Genomic DNA, 26,932 nt, shown 5'->3' on the forward strand with positions numbered 1-26,932 from the left:
CACTATAAGGCATCTTCTCTCAATTATTGAGTGTAAGAAAGCTAAGGCTAATGCTGATGCTGATGCTGACAATTCTGGAATTCTTTCACGCTTTGCAAATTTTGTTTGGTGAAATAATTCATTATATTTTTTTTATCAAATTGACAATAACACGAAATAGACAATTAAAGTAAAGTAGAACCCTACCCTGCAATTAGAATCCTCTATCATCCACTTTTCAAATTAACACATTGTGTATGTTATAAATTTTCATACTTCTTCAGTTTGTGTTAACTCTCTTATGAGTCTTTCAACTCAAGGTTTTTTTTAACACATTGATGAAACATTTCTTTCTATGACAGTAATCTGGTTTTAAATAAGCCAACTGCACAGTCAATAAAAGCATTCTTAGTGAGCTACTAATCTCTTAGATATATATAGCTGAAGCTATAAAGACTATGGCGAGTCACATATCATATGTGAATATTCTGTTTCCTAATACAATTGAAGCAACAGATAGTCCATGTACATACTACAGCATCCTGACAAACTATGGAAAAAAACCCACTGGCTTTTTCTGCTAGTAATGTGCTAATTTCTCAGAGTCTGATCCAGAGATATTTCTGTGCCAAAAAGAGATATTCTGTAGAATACATAGAACAGAAGTGCATTTGTGCATGAAAGATGATGCAATGCATATACCCTATCTGCCTGCATATGACAGCCTGATATTCTAGAGTACAGTAGAGTCTCGCTTATCCAACGTAAACGGGCCGGCAGAACGTTGGATAAGCAAAAATGCTGGATAATAAGGAGAGATTAAGGAAAAGGCTATTAAACATTAAATTAGGTTATGATTTTACAAATTAAGCACCAAAACATCATGTTATACAACAAATTTGACAGAAAAAGTAGTTCAGTACACAGTAATGCTATGTAGTAATTACTGTATTTACGAATTTAGCACCAAAATATCATGATATATTGAAAACATTGACTACAAAAATGCGTTGGATAATCCAGAACGTTGGATAAGCAAGTGTTGGATAAGTGAGACTCTACTGTAGTTGTATATGAAGATCCCACGTATCCATAAAATAACTATCAGTAATCATGCTCTTCTCCTTGCAGGATGTTCATGACAGGCTATCAAAAGTATTTATTGTGCAATCCAATGCTTGATTTGCAGACAAGAAGTCATCATTTCAGAGGTCCAACAGACTAGTTGGTCATCATATGCTATAGAGATGATTTATCATACAAAGTCTCCCTCTTACAAAAAAAAGGTAACAGTGAAAATACCTATTACAGTATAGTCTCACTTATCCAAGACTCGCTTATCCAAGGTTCTGGATTATCCAATGCATTTTTGTAGTCAATGTTTTCAATATATTGTGATATTTTGGTGCTAAATTCGTAAATACAGTAATTACAACATAACATTATTGCATATTGAACTACTTTTTCTGTCAAATGTGTTGTATAACATGATGTTTTGGTGCTTAATTTGTAAAATCATAACCTAATTTGATGTTTAATAGGCTTTTCCTTAATCCCTCCTTATTATCCAAGATATTTGCTTATCCAAGGTTCTGCCAGCCCGTTTAGCTTCGATAAGTGAGACTCTACTGTGTGTGTGTGTGTGTGTAGGTGTATATATATATATATATATATATATATATATATATATATACACATACACACATACACACACACACACACACACACATACACACACACACACACACACACAGTAGAGTCTCACTTATCCAAGCCTCACTTATCCAAGCCTCTGGATTATCCAAGCCATTTTTGTAGTCAATGTTTTCAATATATCGTGATATTTTGGTGCTAAATTCGTAAATACAGTAATTACAACATAACATTACTGCATACAGAATTACTTTTTCTGTCCTATTTGTTGTATAATATGACATTTTGGTGCTCAATTTGTAAAATCATAACCTAATTTGATGTTTAATAGGCTTTTCCTTAATCCCTCCTTATTATCCAACATATTCGCTTATCCAAGCTTCTGCTGGCCCGTTTAGCTTGGATAAGTGAGACTCTACTGTATATATATATCCCCTGTACTAACTAGTGTATTTGCTTGAATCTAATGCACATCTTTTTGGGATAAATTACATCTCCAAAATTAAGGTGTATAATAGCAAAAGTGCCTTGAGCTGCTAATTGAGGCTGGGACACAGGGAGATGTCATTGGAAAACAACAAGCAAAAGACACAAAAGATAGGAGGAGGAAACTACTTGCTTCAAATATATTTACTGCCTCACCATCCCAAGGTTAGCCTAATACTGACTGCTATATCACGGTGTGGGCAAAACCTGTGGGCAAAACCAAAGGGAGGACTTGAGAGGCAGGGAAAAAGCTCAGCTCTGGAAAGGAAAGAGGGAGGGAGGGAGGGAAGAGTGGCAACTGTTGTGAAGCCCAGCCTCACAAAGAGATTTTTCCTGTTTCTTCACCTGAAATGTAGCCTATACCAACTGGTGCTCATTCATGATCTTCCATTCAAATATTAAATAGCACTGACCCTTCTTAGTTTCAAAGCACTGACCCTTCTTAGTTTCCAAGATCAGATCAGAGTACACATCCTTCCCCTTTAAAGAGTTGGTATCCCACTTTAAAGTCTCCTGCAGAATTCTGTGGTTTGTAGTTTAGTGAGTTCCAGGACCTATCTGTCTGAGAATGTTAAAGGCCCCTCTCTAAAGTACAGAATTCTGCAGGAGGCACCCAAGGATTTAAAGTGGATGCACACTCTGAATCCTACTCTTTAAAGCCATGGTTCTCAACCTGTGGGTCCCCAGATGTTTTGGCCTTCAACTCCCAGAAATCCTTACAGCTGGTAAACTGGCTGGGATTTCTGGGAGTTGTAGGCTGAAACACTTGGGGAGCCACAGGTTAAGAACCACTGCTTTAAAGTGTAGCACCTGGTGCCTTTGCAGTATTTAGTCACCATAATGGGACATATTTCCAGTGAATCAAAAGAGCGTTCATGAGATTTGCTCATGGGTCCCTTTTGCATTCATGGTGATACAGCTCTAAGTAGATTCGGGAGCTAAAGTCCAGGGCCCAAGTAGTTTGATGAAATACCAGTACATTTTGGCAGAGATCCACAGCTGTTCCTCTAGGCAGCAACATGCAGTGGGTCAACATGCCCAAAAACAACACAAGTGCAGCCACACTCCCAAACAAATGGCAGACTTGTTGTAAAACATGATGTTTTGGGCTTAATTTGTAAAATCATAATGTCATTTGATATTTAATAGGCTTTCCTTTAATCCCTCTTTATTACTCAACATTTTCATTTATCCAACGTTCTGCTGGCCCGTTTATGTTGGATAAGTAAGACTCTACTGTACTTAGAATATAACGAATCCATGCTACAGAATAATGGGAGTTGTAGTACGGCGAGGCACCAGCACTCTTTGGTAAAAAAGTCAAAAGACCTCGTAAAACTACAATCCCACCCTCAGGATTCCATAGCCAGGGCATTTAAAGTGGTGTTAAGTTGCATTCATTCTACAGTGGAGATGCACTACAAGGAAGATGAGGAGGAAAAATAGTAAATTTCCTTCTCTAACTTCCCTTCCCATCAACTGTACTCACTAATTGAAACTGAACCAGTGGAATAGCACTCACAGAGTTGCTGGACACCTTCTTGTTGACTTCTGTTCCAATGATATCATCTAAGTCATCTCTAAGGCGAGAGATTTTATCTGTGAAAGGATTATTAAAAGCATCATAGTGAGCTACTGAAGGTTCTCAGGGAAAGTTCCCGGGGAGGGCACCTGAGTTAAGATTCTCACTACTCTGAACAGCTCAGCTGGACATGAATTCGCAGATGCAATGTGTGCAAAAAAGAAAGCTTTCTTCGCTGTGCATACTGCTACGTTAAAGGGACTAATAGTAGAGGCGCCTTGAGGGAAGGATTACCTATTTCCGTGGTTTCCCTTCTATCACTGGAAGTTTTTGTGTTCTAACACTTATTTTTTTAAAAAAATCTACACACACAGCAACTGCAATGCACACTTTTTGGCCAAATTACAAAGAGTGCACTTTTTTCTGCTGTGCATCACACTAGCCAGAAAATACTTTTTTTTTGTTCTGAGATTTTGAAAATTGGGTTGTGCATTAGATTTGATGACACATTAGACTTGAGTAAATACAGTACTCCCCACTCCTCCTGGTGTGCATTTAGCCTATGTTGTTATATGGAAGGTTATATTTTGTTTCTTTGGAGTACAGTGGTATTAATTTTTTTAAAAAAGATCCACAAACAGGCTTGCCTTAGGTGAAAAGAGAAAGACTGTAAGTGTTTTCTTTGGGGGGGTGGTGGTATTCTAGATATATTTTGCTCCAGGGAAGAACATGATCTCTAATCATATAGGGCACAATTCTGCAATAAATAACTGAGAGCACCTGAGGGGTTTTTGTTTTGTATTGCTTTGCTTTGCTTCAGTGTGGTCTCTTATTCCGCAAGGGGAATGCTCTTCTGGATATTTCATTTTCCCTTTATCTCTTATCAATGGAAAATATTATATCAAGCAGGCAAGAATGAGATACCAGAATAGGATATGGGCATTTCCTCAATAAACAAAGTTTCCAAGGAAAGAGCTTCCACCACACTCCAAGGCAGAGAGTTCCACTGCTGAACAGCTCGTATGGTCAGGAAGTTCTTCCTAATGTTCCTGTAATTTGAACTAATTGCTCCTAGTCCTCGTTTCAAGGGCAGGAGAAAACAAGCCTGCTCTCTCTTTCTTATGACACCCTATTCTTCTGCAAGCTAAACATAACCTTTAATCATTTTAGTTATTTATTTATTATTTATTTATTTACTACATTTATATCCTGCTCTTCTCACTCCGAAGGGGACTCAGAGCTGCTTACAAATCAAATGAACATAAAATATATTATTAGCATAGCACAATATAAGCATTAAATTGCTATATTGTACTTTATCATTATATGGTAATATTATTAGTTGCCCTCCTCAGGACACCTTCCAGCTTGTCAATATCTCTTTTGAACCGTGGTGCACAGAACTGGACACAGTATTCTAGTTCTTTTTTTCATATATAATTTTTATTAAAAAAGAAAAGAATATTTTCAATACATAAAAAGTGGGGGAACAATATAAAATATAGAAAAGTAGGAAAGAAAAGAAGAAAGTAAAAGAGACAAAAAAAATAGAAGATTTCCTTTATATATGAAAGTGGGGGAACAATAAATATATAGGAAAGTATGAAATACAATTTTTTTTAAAAAAAGGCACCATACACACAGTCCAGAAAGAGTATTCGATGACTTCCGCTCTTTCTACTCCTGTAAAATAACAACTTATTAAAGTCAATATAGAAACTAAATGTAACTTCTTTCCCCCTTACGTCTTTAATCTTTCTTGAGATAATTTTCTAAAAGTGACCAGTCTGTCTTTTTCAATCCGCTGCCGCTATTTTCTTTTAGTAAGAATGTTAACTTGTCCATGTCTTTTATATCCATAATTTTGATAATCCAGTCTTTCAATTCAGGAGTGGTATCCAACTTCCACCTTTTTGCAAAGACTATTCTCGCTGCTGTTGTTAAAAAAGTAAATAATTTGTCCAAATTTCGATCTGCAAATAATCCCAAATCAAACATATCCAATAAGTAGTATTCCAGTTTCATTGGGAAAAGATTTTTTGAGGATTTTTTGATATTCAGCATGGATAATTTTCCAAAAATCTGCTGTTTTTTTACATGTCCACCATAAATGGAAGAATGTACCTTCATTTGTCTTACATTTCCAACATTTATAGTCCATGTTCTGGTACATTCTTCTCAATTTTGCTGGGGTCATATACCAGCAGTGCAACATTTTCAGATAGTTTTCTTCTAAGTCTGATGCATATGTATACTTTATTTTCCTCAACCAAATTTCTTCCCATTCGTGAATTTGTATTGGTCTTCCAATATTTCTTGCCCACTTTGTCATTGAATTTGTAATTTGTTCTGTTTCGGTGGACCATTCAAGAAGTCTATTGTATATTACTGTAATTAATTTTTTCTCAGATTTAATCAATTTTTCCCAAATGTCTTCCTCGGAGAAGCCTAATTTGTTATCCATATTGAAATACTCTTTAATTTGTAGGTATTGCAGCCAAGTTACTTCTTTATACTTTTCCTGTATTTCTACTTGTGACTTTAATTGAAAAGTAGGTGCTTTCCCTTTTAGCAAGTCTCTATACGGAGGCCAATTAGTCCATCCAAGTAACCTCCTTTGATTGGCTTCCAACAGTGATACCCATTTTGGTGTTTTTGTATAAAAGTATTGTTTATATCTTTTCCAAACCCTAATTAAAGCTGACCTAATGAAGTGGTTGCCAAAATTTTTCTCTATTTTTGTTTTCCCGTACCAAACATACGAATGCCAGCCTCTTCTTAAGTCAAATCCTTCTATTGTAAGTACTTTGGATTTTTTAAAGTTTATCCAATCCCTTATCCAGACCAAGGCACTCGCTTCAAAATATAATTTCAAATCGTGTACTCCAAAACCACCTCTTTTCTTAAGATTTGTCATCACAGCATATTTTATTCTTGGTTTATTCCCCTTCCAAATAAATTTAAATATATCCTTATTCCATTGTGTAAATATTTTCATATTTCGAATAATAGGGAGGTTTTGAAACAAATATATCCTTTTTGGTAAAATATTCATTTTTATCGCCCCAATTTGACCTAATAATGACAGATTTAGGTTCTTCCAACTTTTTATTTCTTTTTGGATTTCCTTCCATTTATTTAAATAGTTGTTTTGAAGTAATTGATTATTCTTTGCTGTCAACCATATTCCCAAATATTTTATTTTTGAAGATGTTTTTAAACCAACTATTTGTTCAAGTTTTTCCTGATTCTCTTTTGATATATTTTAGTCAAAATTGTTGATTTTTTCTTGTTAATCTTGAGACCTGCAACATTTCCAAATTCCTCTATACTCTCAATCCATTTGTTGATACTTGCCCTGGGATCTTCAATGATACAAATTATATCATCTGCAAAATCTCTTGCCTTGTATTCATGTTTGTCAATTTTTAACCCTTTTGAGTCTTTATTCTCTCTAATATTTCTCATTAAAATCTCTAAAGAAAAAATAAAAAATAATGGCGATAAGGGACAACCCTGTCAAGTTCCTTTCGATATGGAAAATTCTTCAGAAAATTGCCCATTTATCAATATTCTTGCCCTTTGTTGACTATATATTGCCTCTATTGCATTTTGAAATTGATAGCCAAAATCTAATTCTCTAAATAGTAATTTAAAAAAATCCCAGTTTAAATTGTCAAACGCTTTTTCAGTGTCCAGTGAGAGTAGAGCCAATTCTTTTTGGTGACAACATTCATAATATTCTAGAGTATCAACTATAATTCTTACATTGTCTTTAATATTTCTATTAGGGAGAAATCCTGTTTGGTCTTCACCAATCCATTCCACTAAAAAGTTCCTTAATCGGCATGCTAGAATATTTGAAAATATTTTATAATCTATATTTAGTAGAGATATTGGTCGATAATTTGCCACATCTTCTGAATCACCTCCTTCTTTCTTCAACATTACAATTTCTGCTTTCTTCCATGACTCCGGGATTTCTTTATCAATCAGGGCCACATTCATTACCTTTTTCAAAAACTGAACAGTTTCTTCTTTCATTACTTTGTAGAAATTTGCTGAGTACCCATCAGGTCCTGGTGATTTATTAATTTTTAAATCTTTTATAGCTCTAGTAATTTCGTCTTCAGTTATTTCTTTGTTTAGTGCTTCTCTTTGTACATCTGATATTTTAGAGAGATTTTGTTTACATAAAAATCCGTTATTTTCCCTTTATCTATTTTGTCTTCTGTATATAAATTTTGATAGAAAGTCTTAAAATGGTCCAGAATATCTTTATCTGTGACCAATAATTTTCCCCCTGCTTTTATTTTAGAGATATGCTGCGATTGTCTTTTTTTTCTAGTCTGTTTTGGTAAGCCACTTCCCTGTTTTATTAGCATTTTCAAAGTTATACTGCTTTACATATTTCATCTGTTTAGCCACCTGGTCCAGTTCCAAATTATTTCTCTTTTTCACTAGGATAGCTAATTTATTCTTAATTCTGATTTCCTTTGGGTTGTTTTTCAACTGAGATTCCAATTTCTTTCTTAATATCATTTATTTTCTTGTTCCTCCCATTCTTTTCCCTCGAATTTTGTTGTATAAAATGGCCTCTCATAACCGCCTTATAGGCGTCCCATGTTGTTTGTATTCTGACATCTTTTGTATCATTCATTTTGAAGTATTCATTATTTTTTTGTTTTTCTGCACATCTTCTTCTTATCTAATCGCCATTTCCAGTTTTGTATTTTATGATTAATAATCATCTCTAGTGGATTATGGTCCGAAATATCTCTGGGCAAAATTTGAATTCATCCAATTTTTGTAGATAGTGTTTTTGAAGCCCAAATCATATCTATCCTCGACCAACTTTGATGTTGATTGGAATAGAAGGTGTAGTCCTTTTGACTGCAATTACGTTCATGCCATAAATCTTCCAACCCTAATTCTTCTTGTAAAACCATAAAATTTTTTGGTAACGAACCAATTTCTTCCTTTACTCTTTTAGGTTGATAATACGTTTTGTCCATTTTTGCATTTAATACTTCATTAAAGTCTCCGAATATAATAATAAAGTCATAGTCATTTTGAATTATTTTTTCTCTTAAATGTTTAACAAACTGCATCTTAGGTCCATTTGGAGCATATATATTACATACTAATATGTTATTAAATCCAATTTTAACCTTAACACCAATCATGCGACCCTCTTGGTATTTAAATTGTAATTCCACTGATAAATTTCATCAATATATAGGACTACCCCTCTTTTTTTCTCTTCTGCAGAGGAGAAGAATTCCTTTCCTAATTTTTTTTGAGTAAGATATGCAGTATGTCTTTGAGCAACATGTGTTTCTTGCAACGCTATTATATTGTATTTCCCTTTTTTAATCTTGCTTAAAAAACCTTTTTCTTTTACTAGATTAATTCAGACCATTTATGTTGTTGGAATAGCATTTCATTTGTCGATCAAAATCACTCATCATCCACATTTTTGTCTATATCCGGATCGTCGAGATTTCCATCATCATCCTTGATTTCGTCTGTATTCTTGTTCTTGTCTTCCTTTTTGGTAGATATATTACAGGTGATAATTACAGAATGAAGAGGTGATATTACAGAATGTAATAAGCAGTGCCCAGCAACAAAATGTATATATTTGGGATAGGAGGGGACTGCCCAAAACTAGCTGTGGAAGTATGTAGCAGGAAGGACTGCACTATAGTTTACAAAAAAGGGTGATGGGGTCTTGATGGACAACACTGACATGTCTACATGAAAAAACCCTACAATGTGATTATTTTTGTGAAAAATTAGAACAATTTGTTGGCAAAAGTTGCTATCATAGCCTCTCAGAGAACCGAGATGACTAAAAAACTATAAATTTTCTTAGACTATAAACTATAAACATCTTAGAGTGCAATCCTAATTTCCTTAGATATTATATGGCTGGAGATTTGTGAGTGATAAAATGAGAAATGGGATGCCTCTCCCCCAATGGGGAAAGTACAACTGGGGAAAGCACATTCAGTGTAGATCTATCACTGCTGAAAGACGGCTTTCTAGGGAAAGGTTTGGGCAATTTTTGGAAATACATATTCACTCAAAAAGATCCAGTACTGCCCCCTGTCTGAAGCTCCTATTATACACACTGATATATCAATGAAATGAAATTCTAAAAAAAACTTGTCAACCTAAAAAGCTCAGGAGAGCCCAGCCATGTGATAGCGAGGCCTAGGAAATGGTGGGGAATTTGCTCTCACAAACACACAGGTTGCTAGTTAATGGTAGTGCATGAAAGCACAGAAAATTCTCATCATATTAATAAGACTGCATGATAAATTATTTAACTGGGAGTAAGTAACATTTAATTAAGTAAGATTTGCATCTGATGAAAGGTTGAAAATTTTACTTCTTTTTTTGCCATGATGTTGTTGGAAGGGATTCTAGAAGTTGTCATGGTGGGGATGGGGATAGTTTCTCAATCAGTATGCACAGGAATGTACTAGAATGCATAGAATACTCATTGAATAGAAGAGACAGCAAGAGCCATTCAGTCCAACCCCCTGCCATTCTCTCATTTATTAATTTGCTTTTTGTTGTGCTTTCTAGAAAACAAAAACAAGTAAGTCTGTTGAGACAAAAAAAAATCCCAATCTTCTTAATGCATGTATACTAGGGCCATCCAAATGCTTCTTTCAGAATGACAGCTGGCACCTGTGGCCTTCTGTGAAATATTTTCTGACACTGATGGAATGGAACAGGTGGCCGAGCTGGCAGAATATGCCACTTTTGATTGATAAAGTGCTCTAAGTGTCACAACCATGTAGACTGTCATTAACACTGAACTATCTTCTGGTTCATCCACAGGGGAGGCTCCATGCAGACCAGCACAACACTCAGTCACCTAGAAGACAGAGGTCAAAAAATTATAGACCACTTTCTGCAGGAGTGCATTCTCTGTAGCTTCAAGCATCTTTCATAGCATTATGTTGTGATTAGCAAACATCTTTGAACAAACCACATCTCTATTTTGTATATTGTGTCAAGTTCCGTATTTTCAAGAAGGTCAGCTTATGGTATAATTTACAACTAATGTTGTACTGTTTATGGAGCTGGATGGAATACTTTTAAAGGCATCAGATCCCATTTGATATTGGAAGCTAAGCAGGGTCAGGTTTGGATAGTATTTGAATGAGAGCCCACCAATAAATACCAGATGCTGTGGGCTATATTTCAGAGGAAGAAATTGCCAAAATTAAGAAATTCTGAGTATTTCTTGCTTATGAAAGTCCTGTAAAATTAATTGGTTTGCCATAAGTCGACAGGAGACTTTACTAACACACAAATTGTCTATCGATGAAAGTTAAGCAAGAAAGAATAAAAGCGGAACTGTAGATAAATATGAAGACGACAAAAATAATGACTTCCACATATCTGTATGCTGGCAAACATGGTTATATTTTGAATTTTAAAAACTACAATGGTGTTACTGCATTAGCAATTAATGTTCAGTTTCTACACTCCACCAAATTGTGAGACACCATTCTCCATAATTTATGTAAAAAGATCTGCACAAAATGTGCATATATTGCATACATTCTGCACGCTTCATTCTCCAGCCACCAGATGCTCAGTCAAAGGCAATCCCAGTGGAAGACACAGAATCAACACCTGGATGCAAGAAGATTTCAGAATGGCGGGTTTATTCAAAAAGAAGCAGCACTATCTGCGTTTTAACAGCTAACTGATTGTGAAGAAATGATATGGCTGTACATTCATAAAATCCCTTTATCTCTGGATGTTTCTATACCAGCTTCCAGCACATCTCTGTCTGATTCTGACTACATCATCTCATTTCTGGGATTGTCTGCAGAATACTGCACTATGATTCTATAACCTACATACCTACAGCCACCCTTTGGTCTCAAACTGCTGGGACTCCAGTATGAAGAACCAACCTTAGACATTATGACAGCAGGATGTGCTTTGGAGAGGCGGTTCAGGACAGGTGTCAAGTGCTTCAATCTGTACTTTGAAAGCACTCAGTGTTCATGCTGACAGAACCAGCAGGGATTGATCTGAAGGTACGGAACAGGGCTTTGATAAGAGCCCCAGTGTGCACCTTGAAGACACTCCTTGCTTTCATAGACAGGGCTAGCTGTCAGCTGTTCTGACTAACACCTTCAGAGCTACCCAGCTTGGACTGTCAGTACAACCAGGGAGTGCTCTGAAAGGTGCCCACTGGGACAAGTGTCAGTTTCTGTCATGTGCAGAGCTGGCTCTCTCTACACCTCCTCACACAGTGGTTTTGAAATACTGTTTCTTTTCTTCCAATTGTATCAGGAAGTCAAATGGAAAATGAAATAAATATGAACTGAAATAGCAAATTTGGAAATTAATTAATCTGGACTAAGGGTCATTTTAATGGATACAAATGGAGATTTTATTATATATATATATATATACACACACACACATATACATACACACACACACACACGTAATGATAATGCTTTGATAATTAAAACTTCGATTAGAACTTTGATAAGGTTGTCCCATTTCAGCTGGACAGAGAGGATGGGGAAATCCTCTAAAGGACAAAGGCAGCAGCATTTTTGGATGAAAAGTATAACTCGGCACTGAAAATACTGGAATCTTCATGAACAGTGAGGTTTCTCAACACACATAAATGATATGCTTCTGAAATATATACAGTACCCACACAAATTGTCATTAACAAGTCCACAGATTGTCTTACAAATAGATCTTCATGCTATGATGTTGACTGAGTGAATGGAATGAGAAAAACATTACAGTACAGGCTGCTCACTGGAGGGAAGGAAATTAGAGGCAAAGATGAAGTACTTTGGCCACACCATGAGAAGACAAGAAAGCTTGGAGAAGATCATGATGCTGGAGAAAATGGAAGGAAAAAGGAAGAGAGGCCGACCAAAGGCAAGATGTGTGGATGGTATCCTTGAAGTGACTGGCTTGACCTTGAGGGAACTGGGGATGGCGACGGCTGACAGGAAGCTCTGGCGTGGACTGGTCCATGAGGTCACGAAGAGTCAACAAAGTCAACAACAACAAAGGCAGTCTTCAAGTTACAAACATCCTACTTACAAACAACTCATAGTTATGAACAGGGATGAGACAACAGAAAGTGAGAGAAATCTACTTCTCGGAAAGGAATTTCACCCCTAAAAATGTTATCATGGGGAAAAGGAGTCTCACTAATCCTTGTTTCCACAACAAGCCAATTTTTTTTTTAAAAAACTAATTATCACAGGGACAGAAAGTGAGATGAAATCTTCTGAACAGGGGCACAGTCAGCAAAACAAACACCACAGGGGTGTTAGCCTTTCCCTATGCTATCTAAAGTGTGTGTGTGGTGTGTGTGTGTGTGCGTGTGTGACTTTTAAAAGTACCTGTTCTGACTTACAAATTCAACTTTAGAACAAACCTAGAGAACCTATTTTGTTTGCAACCTGGGGACTGTCTATAGTTGACTTTCCCTAAATTACATCAGAAAACTGACAATTTGTCTTTTGGTTAAAAATAGTCAGGAAAGTTTTCTCTCCCCTTCCCTATGCTCTGTTTTTTTCAGGTCTTCAAATGTGTAATTTCTACAATAGTGTGCATAACACAAGGTAAACATAGATTCAACAGCATCCTCCAGTTGATGCTCCATAGCACCTGGTGTTCAGAGCCATATGCCATTATCATACCTCATAGTTGTGGATAACCTTACACTGTGTGAATTTAATCTATTTTTCAAACTCTTTACACTGGCAACAAACACTACCAACCTGTGGTAGCAAATTCCAGAGCTGAACTCAGTGCTAAAGAATGTGAAAACTCATGCAAAAGAGAAATTATAAATGTGTGTGCTCTGTGCATGTCTTTTTTTTATACATAACAAACTGTCTCCTTTACTCCAACTCCGTCAAAGCAACACAATAAAGGTGCTTAACTTGGCAGTGGACCTCACTTCACATACAGTTTTCTTTACATCAAAATGTTCCTTGTAGTGGAAATATATAAAATTGTTTTGGCAGGAAACAGGAAAAGCGTGCCAGAAATAAGTGACCTTTCAGAAGGCCAGAGAAATGCTCAAAGATGCCAGTTCACTCTAGTGCTCCAAATGATTGATAGTGACTTTGATCACCTTCCCCATGGGAATCCATCTTGTCTTATCTAATATGAAGGTCTAGAACTAGTGTTTCCCCAATTGCCCATAACAAGTTTTGCATTTTAATACTTTAAAATATATTTTTTAAAGTCCATCTGAGTTTTGTGAAATGCAAAGGCATGATGGTGGATTTATGTCAGTATTATCTAGAACTGCTATAACATGATAATCTTCCTTGCTTAGATCTAACTGAACCAAAGTGTACTTAGTTAATGATGGAGATGCATTCCTAGACATTACACTTTTAACAAAAAATGTGACACCAGAAGTAGAAATAACAGAGAAAGAATGGTAATAGTTTGGAAAATCACAAGAAAGAAGAGCCGCTAACATATTTTGGCAATTTTTTAATTTAAAACCAGTAATATGCACATGTCAAATGAAACAACCAGGGACCTCTTCACATGGACCTTTCAGGCTATGCTATTGCGCTGGCAACCACCAACAAAAGGGAAGGCACACAAGGTGGCGCATGGAACCCCATGCACCCTTCGTCCTTCCCTCATCACATGGAGGGGGTGGGAGGGGGTGCTTTGGCATCCTTTTCCTCCCCTCATTAGATGGCAGAAAAGGAGGCAATGTGCATTGCCCTGCCGCCCTTTCTGCCACCACATAGAGAAATTGAAGGGAAAGTACAGGTAGCTCCATCAGAGCTACCCAAACAACACTTTCCTCCCCATAGTGGAGGAGAAAGTGCCTTTTGGCGCTTCTCCTCTACTTTGGGAGAAATGTGGGTGGGGCCTGTGATGGTGCACAGCAGGCCCCATCCTTGCCGTGATTAAAAGTGACAAAACAGGACAAAAATGCCCCATGAAAAGAGGCCGTAGGTCAAGAAAACATAAAATAAATGGAAACATTTTGAACTTTCTAAATATCACTTGCAAGCTTCTTTTATAATACAACTATTTGATGTATGCATTCTTACAAGTGGGAATTTTTTAATTTTTTTTTTTTTTGTCGGGAGCAACCGGAGTTGCTTCTGGAGTGAGAGAATTGACCACCTGCAAGGTCGTTGCCCAGGGGACGCCTGGATGTTTTGATGTTTTACCATCCTTGTGGGAGGCTTCTCTCATGTCCCTGCATGGAGCTGGAGCTGATAGAGGGAGCTCATCCACACTCTCCCCGGGTGGGATTCAAACCTGGCAGCCTTCAGGTCAGCAACCCAACCTTCAAGTCACAAAGCTTTTATCCCCTAGGCCACCGGGGATAATGAAGTAAGCATAGCTTTACATTCTGATAGACATCTCCACCACTGCAGTGTATCTTTAAAACATCCTATATAGCAATAACGGTTTCCAATTTCAGCAGCTGACATGCTGATCTTTCAGTAGATCATTTCCTCGGTGGGTAGACATGCATGCTGCTCAGAAGCAGCAGTTAGAATTTACAAAATAGGTATATCTGCAGTGTGATCACCTTCAACAAATCCATAGTCATAGCTCGGCTAACAAAGTCGCCGGCAAAAAGCTCCTGTGGTGTTCAGCATGCTTTCCTTTATTTATGCAGGACTCATTTGATAGGGCTGTTTTATGTAATGAACATATTGTCAGTTTTGAATAAAATTTTGCTGAAATCCATTGAACTCATTTTCTGTGGCCTGGGAACTATTTTCATTCTTTCTATCTTATTTCTGTCTACTAACTTCTCAGTTAAAGATGCAATGTCGAGAAATGGGTTTATTTAATTAACACAAATATACTTGTACTACTATATTGCCATCAGCAAGTGTGCATTTGAGGAAAATGACACAACTTCCAACTTGTAGACAAAGAGCTTGTTCTTGGCTTATAGAAAAGTTACAATCAATGAAAGAGGCAGTATAATCATTAGAAGTGAGCAAATGATGAGTCCATGTGGAGAAGTTTTTGATAAGTCTGAACAATGCCTTGTTAATGCATTTTTGAAAGCTTAACTCAAAATGAGTGCACACTTATGTGCAGATGAACAAAGAAGTACTCTGCATGGGCTATTATAATCTGTCCCAATTGTGATGGACTTGACTGGATTTATCAGTGACTTGCTGTGACATTTTTTGGCAAATTAAAATTGCTCACATGAAATCCAACTTGGAAATCACTGCTGAATCATATTCAACTATAAAAAAAATCCCTAGGTCTTTTTCTCATCTGATAGTAACTAAATGACTTTTAGTAGCTATAATGGAAATGCGCTGGATTTTAGAAGAATGGCTAACTTTAGTTGGTCAAGTCTGTGTTACATTAAATACCAGCTCTACTGTAGTCCAATCTCAGGAGTCCTATTCAACTGTAACTGTGAGTGTTAAATGTCTGTGGAGAAACCCCCATCTTACATAACTAATCAGCCATACATTCTCTGTTAAGTAGAACTGAAGTAAGCCTTTAATATTTGCATAAACATCTGAGAATCTTATTTGACTGATATCCTATAACCAAAGAGCAAACAAGTCCGGTGAAGGCAATTCATTTCAAAGGACAAATAGAGTGTAAACCCTTCAAGATGTGAAGGTATGTCACAGCAAAAAAACAAAAACAAAAAACAAATAACTAGTGTGGGGAAAATACTGGAAGGCGAGAGTTAGGATTACTGTACATTAAAAAATTGGCCCATTATGCTAACCTTCTTAGTCTCTTATACTGAATTTCTTATTTATTCCCTCTAGAAGCCAGTCTGCAGTTTCAGCTGAGGCAGAGTTTTGGCGTTAAACCTGTATATAGCCTTGGCATCTGACTATACTTATCATCATCGCTTGGTCAGCATTCCTTTGAGATGTAGGGAGGAATTTGTACCAATCCATTACTCATAATCATAATACACATTATTCTATTTTATACAAACAAATCAAGCATGGTACCATGAATCAGAAGCACTTATTCAGAAAACAACATATGTTATTGATAGTAAAAGAATGCACATAAGATGTCCGGCTATAATGATTTCTGCAGAATGGGCCTGAGAGTGCTTTGTGCAGACCAGAAGAGTGAATAATGGACTGCATACCACTGGTATGTAACATCTATATATTTTGCCTGATATCTGATAAATCAGTGATTCCTTTCATCCTGTTGTACTCGTTGTCTCTGTTTTCAAAGAGAATGAAACTTGTTCAATGCTATATCTGGGGTCTCTCTAACATTTCAGACACTGAACACTTTGCCACATGCCCTCCCATGGCATTTCTCAGATCACTGATCATGGGAACTTAATGTAACAATCAACCTTCTGTAACTATGACCCTTTGATGCTCAGTGAGTCCCGTAACCAGATTTCCTCCCACAATTCTGTAATTGCATGATTATTTCAAATAAAACTCTTTCTCTCTTTCTTTTTGACTGGGAGAGTGGAGAGGCAGGTGAGAACTGCACCCACACACCACTTCTGTACCAGCCTGGAGAACATCACACAGGTAAGTTCTGGGAACATGGCATGATCAACAGGTTTTGACATGTTTTGTCTGGTCAGGAGACAGGGACTTTATTTTGAACAGGTGGCAATAATTTAGTTAGAACCCTGAATGCAATTATTCAGTGATTTGTGCCCAGGACCTAAAATGATCAATTCAGAAAAATTAAACATAACAAAAAAGAACAAAAGACCTCTTGCATAAGATCTGATAAGTCAAACAGAAATTTAAACTAAGATTACGGATGCTCTATGACCAACAGGGAACACCAGACATTGTTGGACATGTGTCACGACCCCGGCTACAGAGCACCAATAACCATACGCAGAGGCCAGATTCTAACTAATATCTTTATTAAGGAAATATATAAGGTTAATAAAAACAAATGTAAAAGTTAGTTCAGAAGCGGACCTTTCAGGAAAGGTCAAAATTAGTCCAAAAAAGCAATGTCCAATAAGAAATATTATGGTCCAAAGTTGTAATCCAATAACCGAAACACTCACTTTGCCAGGCAAAGTGAGGGGAGATGACAAGGTCCTTTAGTCCATAAACTTGAGCAAGGCTAGGAAATAACTTGATACTTGAAACAAGGCTTAAAACGTGGAACAAGGTAACTAGGAACAAGAACAAGGTCCGTGGAATAACTTGGTAAAATCCGTGGAACAAGGCAAGGATTGGTCCTGGGAAACAAGGCAAAGTCCGTAGATAAACAAAGGCTGGGAAGCAAGGCGAAGGCTGGATAGCAAGGCAAGGCTTGAGCAGGAGCGAGGCTTGAATCGGAGCGCGCTGTCCAGACACAACTCGCTCCGTAGGCTGACGAATTGACTCCGCGAAGTTACTACGCGGGTAAAACACCTATATAGAGTCTAACTTTCCCACCGAAGCAGTTCTCTGGGAATCAGAAACGAAAGCTAAACTCTGAGACCAGATGTTAAACTCCTTAAAGATTCTCACGAGAAGCAGTCTTAATTGGCTACATTCTTAGCTGCAATCCTCGCACTCCTGCGCGAAGCTGATTCCAAACTTCTCTGTTGTTTACAAAACTCCCGGCGCAAGAACACGGGAGAAGTAGGCTCTGGGCTTGTTTGACATACTTCTGGGAGACAACTTTCTTGCAGGTGCAAGGTTCCCAGATCTGCCTGGGAAAGATCTGGCTGAGAGGAATCCAGTTCAGACTGGGAAGGTAAAAAACCCAAGTTTTCATCTTCATCAGGAATTACAATGTCCTGAGCAGGACTACAAGGCCCATGGGTCATCACACTATCCCCCTCCTCAAGGCCCCTCCCAAACTGGGGCCCTCTCCCCGAGGCGCGAGGTCGCGGCTTGGCGGGATAGGTCTGATGAAAGCGACGGGTTAGCTCAGGAGCATGGACTGTGGAGGCGTCTTCCCAAGAGCGTTCCTCAGGGCCAAAACCCACCCAGTCAATGAGATATTGTAGGCGGCGGCGGTGAAAGCGAGAATCCAAAATGTCCTCAACCTCGAACTCCTCTTCCCCATTCATCAAAACAGGAGGGGGGGCCGGTTGGTCTGTATCAGGACGCACACCATCCGCCGGAAGGAGCAGGGAACGGTGAAACACTGGGTGAATGCGCATTGAACGCGGAAGTTGGAGTTTGAAAGTCACGGGGTTTAATTGCGCCACCACTGGATAGGGGCCAATGAAACGGGCATCTAACTTCCGGCAAGGGCGGTGGGAGGGCAGAAAGCGAGTGGACAGAAAAACCCGATCTCCTACCTTGATTTCGGGGCCCGGCTGGCGGTGTTTGTCAGCGTGGTGTTTATAGTCCTCCTTGGCTTGGTCCAGTTGCTGGAGCAAAAGTTGTTGCACCGCTGTGAGTTCCTGCAGCCAATCCTCTGCTGCGGGAACTTCTGAAGTTTCAATGACAGGGGGAAAGAAACGTGGATGGAAGCCGTAGTTTGCAAAGAACGGCGTTTCTTTTGTAGAAGCTTGAACTCCATTGTTGTAGGCAAACTCAGACAGTGGTAACAGAGAAGCCCAATTGTCCTGTTGGTAGTTTACATAACAGCGAAGATACTGCTCCAAAGTGGCATTGGTGCGCTCCGTTTGCCCATCTGTTTGGGGATGATGAGCTGAAGATAAGCGAGAGTCTATGCCCAATAGTTTTTGTAGCGCCTTCCAAAAACGAGAGGTGAATTGAGATCCACGGTCTGTGACTAAACTCTTGGGCAATCCATGTAGTCTGAAAACATGTTGAAGGAATAGATCCGCAGTCTCTTTGGCCGTGGGGAGGCCTTCGCAGGGAATGAAATGGGCTAACTTGGTGAAAAGGTCCACCACCACTAAGATCGTGGTGAATCCACAGGAAGGTGGTAGGTCAGTGATGAAATCCGCAGAAATTATTTCCCATGGGCGAGATGGGGTAGGAAGGGGGTGTAAAAGCCCTGAGGGCTTCTCCCTTCTTATCTTGGAGCGCTGGCATACTGGGCAGGTGTTGACATATTTTTCCACATCCTTGCGGATCTTGGGCCACCAAAAATCCCTTAGGATCAGATGCATGGTTTTAAATAGTCCGAAGTGTCCTGCTGGTTTGCAATCATGACACAGACGAAGCGCTTTTTCCCTGCCCGGTCCGGGTGGGATATAAACATGATTTCTATAGCAAAGCAGCCCATCCTTAAGCGAAAAGGGAAAATGCAGACCTTGGCGAAGTTGGTCCTGCGCCCAGGCATCTGCTTGCTGACTAGCCCTGATTTCTTGAGCACAGAGGGGTCCTGGAGTAGAGGAAGTTGAACCAATGGGAATGGATTTGGTGTTCCCCACTGTGAGCGTGGCAAAGTTCCCGGGTTGTAATAGTTGGGATTCAAAGGTCTCCTTGCGTCCTGCAGCGTATTCCGGTTTACGTGACAGGGCGTCTGCTTGCTTGGTCTGGGCTGGGGTCACATAATGAATCTGGAAGTCGAAACGTTCGAAGAATAAAGCCCAACGTTGCTGCCTCTGATTTAGTTTGCGGGCAGTTCTTAGATGTTCTAGATTACGATGATCAGTGTGGACTTCAATGGGAAATTTGGCCCCTTCTAGCCAATGTCTCCAAGTTTCAAAGGCTGCCTTTATGGCCAGTAGTTCTTTTTCCCAAATGGTGTAATTCCTCTCTGGTGTGGTTAGTTGACGAGAGTAAAAGGCACAGGGATGGAGGTGATCTCCCACCGGTTGTAAGAGTACAGCCCCAATTGCCACATCAGAGGCGTCCGCTTGCACAACAAAAGGGGTTCCAGGATTTGGGTGCTGTAGAATTGGCTGGGAGGTGAATAGTTTCTTTAGTTGCTGGAACCCTTTCTCTGCTTGATCAGTCCAGCGGAAAGGCTGCTTTCCACGGATGCAGCTAGTGATGGGGTCGGACCAGCGGGCAAAATCTGGAATGAACTTGCGGTAATAGTTCGCGAACCCCAAGAAACGCTGCACCTCTTTCTTGTTAGTTGGCGCCCGCCATTCCAATACTGCTGAAACCTTGGCTGGATCCATGGAAAGCCCTAGAGGCGAGATGCGGTAACCAAGGAAATCTACCTCTTGTAGATCAAAGGCGCATTTTTCCAGCTTGGCATAAAGTCCATGATCCCGCAATCGTTGTAACACCATTTTGACGTGGTTCTCATGTTCTGATTGTGATCTAGAAAACACCAAAAAATCGTCCAGGTAGATTATCAAGAACCTGTCTAGATAGTCCTGAAAAATGTCATTGACAAAATGCTGGAACGTTGCGGGAGCTCCGCATAAACCGAAATTCATAACTCGGGACTCGAATAATCCGAATTTGGTCTGGAAGGCGGTCTTCCACTCGTCCCCTTCCCTGATGCGAACTAAGTTGTAAGCCCCCCGAAGATCCAGCTTGGTGTAAACCTTGGCTCCTCGAAGCCGATCCAGTAGATCCGAGATTAAGGGCAGGGGATAGCTGTTCCGCTTGGTGATATTGTTCAATGCTCTGTAGTCCACCACCAAGCGTAGTTCCCCTGACTTCTTCTTCACAAACATCACTGGGGAGGCGGCTGGGGATTGAGAGGGTCTGATGAATCCCTTGCGAAGGTTTGTCTCTATGAATTCCCTGAGAGCTTCTTGCTCTGGTTCAGTCAGGGAGTAGAGATGCCCTCGCGGGATCGGGGCCCCCTCCACCAAGTCAATGGCACAGTCATAAGGTCTATGTGGGGGTAATTTTTCGGCTTCTTTCTCATTGAATACATCCCAATACTCGGAGTACTTCTTTGGCAAGGTGATGATGGGCTCGGTGTCTGTGGCATGGCAGACCTTGGCTACGAGGCAATGGTTTTGGCAGTACGGTGAAGCAAACTGCAGTTCTCTGTTGGACCAGGAGATGTTAGGGTCGTGGAGAGTCAGCCATGGAATTCCCAAAATCACAGGGAAATGGGGAACCTCGGTAACAAAGAAGGAAATCTCTTCCATATGTTCCCTTATCCACATCCTGGTGGGTTCCGACCACTGACTTACGGGGCCCGTCTTGAGGGGGCGGCCGTCTATGGCTTGCACCACACGGGCATTCTTGAAATCATGATATTGTAATCCCAGAGAGTCGGCATACTCTCTATCAATGAAATTGTTGGTAGCTCCAGAGTCTATCATGGCGTGGATCATGACGGGTCCCCTTTTTGCTGACCATAATGTGACCACGAGAAGGAACAGGACCCCGGTTGGCGGCTCTTGAATGGATTTTTTGACCGGGTTGGCGAGCCTCTCTACACCCGGTCGTTGGCTTCCCCCGCCGGCTGTGTGCCAGTCGGCTCAGACGCCTTCGTCTCCGTGGAGGACGCCGCCGCAAGACGGGCGGCAGGCTTCCCTTTGGCTGGGCACTCTCTGGCGAAGTGGCCCCCGTTCCCGCAGTACCAACAGAGGTTTAAGCGTTGACGACGGGCCTTCTCGGCGGCATCTAGTCTGGGACGCACATTGCCCAACTGCATCGGCACCTCCTCGCCTCCTCTGGGGTATGGGGTTGGCGGTGGGGGTCTCCACACTGGACGTGGCTGAACGCTGGCGGGAGCGGGGGGTTTTGCCCCGGCTCTACTGCCCTGGCCTCGAACCCACTGTTTCCTGTTGGCAATCATGACTTCAGCCCGTAAACATTGATCAATGAGTGCCTCGAGGGTCTGGGGAGGATCCACCTTGGAGATTTCTTCCAGCATTTCAATGTTGAGACCCTCCCGGAATTGTCCTCTGAGGGCTACATCGTTCCAGCCGGTGTTGTGGGCCAGCACTCGGAACTCGGCTATATACTGAGACATAGGTCTGTCTCCTTGGAAAAGGCGACGGAGTTTGTGACCGGCTGCCTCCAAATTGTCCTCGATTCCCCAAGTCTCCTTGAGGTGGTCCAAGAAGTGTTGCGCTGATCTTAGGTGTGGAGAGGCTTGGTCGAACAGTGCCGTCGCCCAATTGGCCGCTGGCCCGTCTAGAAGACTGTAAACCCACGCCACTTTGATGTCTTCTTGGGGAAACTCGGCATCACGGGCCTCTAGATAAGCTTGACATTGGCGACGGAAAACATGAACCTTAGAAGCTTCTCCAGTAAACTTGGTAGGCAACGCCATGGCCGGGAGGCGGATTCCGCGCTCCCGCAAGCCCTTTATTTCTCCATCCTGGGCGTTGAGTCTGTCGCGGATGCGATCCACTTCGTCCTTGCTGATGGTGTAGCTCAGTGGCTGCCCACCGGGCACGGTTCCGGTAGACATTCTGGCCGAGGTTAATTGGTGCTTAGGGTGGCGGAGTCAAACTGTCACGACCCCGGCTACAGAGCACCAATAACCATACGCAGAGGCCAGATTCTAACTAATATCTTTATTAAGGAAATATATAAGGTTAATAAAAACAAATGTAAAAGTTAGTTCAGAAGCGGACCTTTCAGGAAAGGTCAAAATTAGTCCAAAAAAGCAATGTCCAATAAGAAATATTATGGTCCAAAGTTGTAATCCAATAACCGAAACACTCACTTTGCCAGGCAAAGTGAGGGGAGATGACAAGGTCCTTTAGTCCATAAACTTGAGCAAGGCTAGGAAATAACTTGATACTTGAAACAAGGCTTAAAACGTGGAACAAGGTAACTAGGAACAAGAACAAGGTCCGTGGAATAACTTGGTAAAATCCGTGGAACAAGGCAAGGATTGGTCCTGGGAAACAAGGCAAAGTCCGTAGATAAACAAAGGCTGGGAAGCAAGGCGAAGGCTGGATAGCAAGGCAAGGCTTGAGCAGGAGCGAGGCTTGAATCGGAGCGCGCTGTCCAGACACAACTCGCTCCGTAGGCTGACGAATTGACTCCGCGAAGTTACTACGCGGGTAAAACACCTATATAGAGTCTAACTTTCCCACCGAAGCAGTTCTCTGGGAATCAGAAACGAAAGCTAAACTCTGAGACCAGATGTTAAACTCCTTAAAGATTCTCACGAGAAGCAGTCTTAATTGGCTACATTCTTAGCTGCAATCCTCGCACTCCTGCGCGAAGCTGATTCCAAACTTCTCTGTTGTTTACAAAACTCCCGGCGCAAGAACACGGGAGAAGTAGGCTCTGGGCTTGTTTGACATACTTCTGGGAGACAACTTTCTTGCAGGTGCAAGGTTCCCAGATCTGCCTGGGAAAGATCTGGCTGAGAGGAATCCAGTTCAGACTGGGAAGGTAAAAAACCCAAGTTTTCATCTTCATCAGGAATTACAATGTCCTGAGCAGGACTACAAGGCCCATGGGTCATCACAACATGTGGGCTTACAAACAAAAGACCCTCCCCATAAAAGAATTGTCATATAGTCTACGTACAGCAGTGTAACCCAACAGCCAAAAAGTGACCAAAAGAACAAAAACACACAGACTAGTCTTTCACTTCCTCAGGAGACTTTTTCTTGTAACAAAATAACACTACTGCAGTATTTACAAAACTAGGTTTCTTCTAACATAAAATTCATCAAACTTAACTAGGCATAAATCCAAAGTCTTTTCTTTGCCTAATTAATTCAAGGTTTTATCTTCTTTCTTCTATCTTCTTTCGTTGATTATTCCAACTTCAAGCAATCCATACATCACCGGCTTACACTGACCACAGCAACTCCTTTGTTCTTTGCTCTTGGCTCTTAACACCTCTACAGGCACACCTGCTCATAACAACCTGCTGGTTTTTCTGAGTCATTGTACCATTTTAACTCATTCAGTACCTGTGCATCATTTTGGTAATTAAAAATACAGTTAAATTTCAGTATCTCTCACAGACATGATCAAAAACCAACAATGGAAATAATACACTGAAGAACTACCATACTGCTTCAAATGTAAGCCATTTTTAATTAAAAAATGTGAATCTAAGGCACTATTGATGATAAGGTACACTCCATTTTTGGAGCCCCAAATATAGGAAAAAGATTCTGGGACATATAGTAACATGAGAAGATGGGACTCACTAGAAAAGCTAATATTGATTGATTGTATGTTTGGCTAATGTTGTTTGATTCAATGATTTTAACTCTCTATTTTAACTCTTAAGTTTAATTGATTATTCTGTTCGTTTCTTTTGCTATTTACATATGGCATTGAATGTTTGCCATCTTACTTTATTTTATTTGTTGGGAGCCGCTCTGAATCCCCTGGGGGAGAGAGGGTGAGTTAAAAATAAAGCATTATTATTATTATTATTATTATTATTATTATTATTATTATTATTGCTGCTGCTTAGCAAGTAAGAAAGCAGTTGGAAAAGAAGAAGGCTTCCTTGCAAATGGATAAAATCAATCAAGGGCATCATGGCCCTAAGTCTGCAAGTTCTGGGCAAAGCTGTTGATTGTAGGGTGATGTAGAGGTCTCTCATCCATAGGGTGGGTCATCATAAGGCAAAGTCGACTTGGTGACAGTTAATAATAATTCTCAGGCAGGTTCCAGATGGTGGTGCTTGGAGATAGCCGCTCCTCAAAAAAGGAGTGGTTATCTCCAAGCTGCTTCTATCCCCAATGCTTTTTGACATTTACATGAAACCCCTGGGAAGGATTACCTGGAGGCATGAGGTGGGATGCTATCAGTATGCTGATGACACCCAAATATATTTCTCCATGCCTTCAAAACAGTTTTAGCTAAAGTTAGTATGTCTCCCCTGAATAAATGCCTGGAAAAGGTAATGGGTTGGATGAGAAAAAACAAATTGAAACTGAATCCAGATAAGACAATAGATGCTTGCGGATCAACCTAGGGATGGAGGTGTGTCAACCAGTTCTGAACAGGGTTATACTCCCTCTGCAAGACTGTGTACGAAGCTTGGGAGCGTTCCTGAATCTGTCTCTCTACATCAGGGGTCCCCAAACTAAGGCCCGGGGGCCAGATGCAGCCCTCCAAGGTCATTTACCTGGCCCCCGCCCTCAGTTTTAGACTTAGGCTCGCCCAAAGTCTGAAATGACTTGAAGGCACATAACAACAAACCTACTTAACTTGACTATCTCATTGGGCAGAAGCAGGCCCACACTTCCCATGGAAATCCTGATAGGTTTATGTTGGTTAAAATTGTTTTTATTTTTAAATATTGTATTGTTCTTTCATTTACTAATATTGTGCTGTGGTAATAATATATTGTGTGTAGAATATTGATAATAATATTATAATGTAATACAATATAATATTTATTTATTTATTACAGTATTTTACGTAAGGAACTGAAGTCCTGATGGTGTCGGCAGGTTTTTGAGTAATTGCATTGGAATACCACTGTTCTCTGGGCCTGAATAGATTGCACAAGATTTATCTAGCCTACAATGATACACTTTATGGTTTATGGTTCCCGTCCCCTTGATCAGGTTGTGTAAGTGTTGATTATTGCTATATAATTGTATTATTTTCCCTTGTTTAATAATGTGTTATTATGCTGCTATGTAATGTATGTGTTGTTTTTATGACTGGAAACCGCTCTGAGTCCCATCCGGGAGATAGGGTGGTATATAAATAAAGATGATGATGATGATGATGATTATTATTATTTCTATCCCACCCTTCTCACCCAGTAGGAGACTCAGGGCAGCTAATAATAATAATACAATATAATAATAATGTATAAAATATAATATATTAATTATATATTATATATGAAATGTAATATTACTACTAATAATACGGTATAGTGGTATAGTACAATATAGTAATATATAATGCTGATATTGTGTTCTGCTAATAATATAATATAATATATTGTATATACATATAACTTGTAAGCCGCTCTGAGTCCCCTTTGGGTTGAGAGAGGGAGGGGTATAAATGTAGTAAATAAACAAATAAATAAATAAATAATTGTTGTTGGGGCGGGGGTTGCACTCCAAATAAGACATGTGCAGCGTGCATAGGAATTTGTTCGTGTTTTTTTTTCAAATGATAATTTGGCCCCTCAACATCTGAGGGACCATGAACCGGCCCTCCACTTAAAAAGTTTGAGGACCCCTGCTCTACATATTAGTCCAGATAAATGTATCAATCAGAGTGCTTCTTACCAGCTTCGACTACCTTTGCACCAAGGTTGGAAACTCCAATTAGTTCTAAACATGGCAGCTAGATTGGATGCAGTACATCTAGGAGTAAGCATATTCCACCCATATTAAAATCACTTCCCTGGTTGCCAATTAGCTTCTGGGCAAAGTACAAAGTGCTGATTTTGACCAGGTTACCCTATAGGATCATCTTCTCCTGTCCAATACACCGTGGACACTTAGGTCGTCTATGGGAATGTTTACTCCAGCCAGCCTGTCACAATGTGTGG

General features: G+C 39.9%; 1 protein-coding gene across 8 annotated transcripts in view; it reads right to left on the minus strand.

Annotated features, from left to right (window-relative positions):
• The window catches only part of sgcd (sarcoglycan delta), a 906,913-nt gene that overhangs the window by 697,232 nt on the left and 182,749 nt on the right, over nt 1-26,932 (minus strand). For 4 of the 8 annotated variants that reach the window (XM_062973865.1, XM_062973862.1, XM_062973863.1 and 1 more), the window contains one exon: nt 1-10,532. This exon is cut by the window's left edge and continues 18,947 nt beyond it. The exons of the other annotated variants lie outside the window; for them this stretch is intronic. In XM_062973865.1, the coding sequence (XP_062829935.1) occupies nt 5,631-6,695 (1,065 nt within the window). In that variant the 5' untranslated portion in view covers nt 6,696-10,532 and the 3' untranslated portion in view covers nt 1-5,630. The remainder of the gene's footprint in view (nt 10,533-26,932) is intronic. 8 annotated transcript variants of the gene reach the window in all.

The sequence above is a fragment of the Anolis carolinensis genome, chromosome 2 (assembly GCF_035594765.1).
Source record: "Anolis carolinensis isolate JA03-04 chromosome 2, rAnoCar3.1.pri, whole genome shotgun sequence".
In the NCBI taxonomy this organism is placed as follows: domain Eukaryota; kingdom Metazoa; phylum Chordata; class Lepidosauria; order Squamata; family Dactyloidae; genus Anolis; species Anolis carolinensis.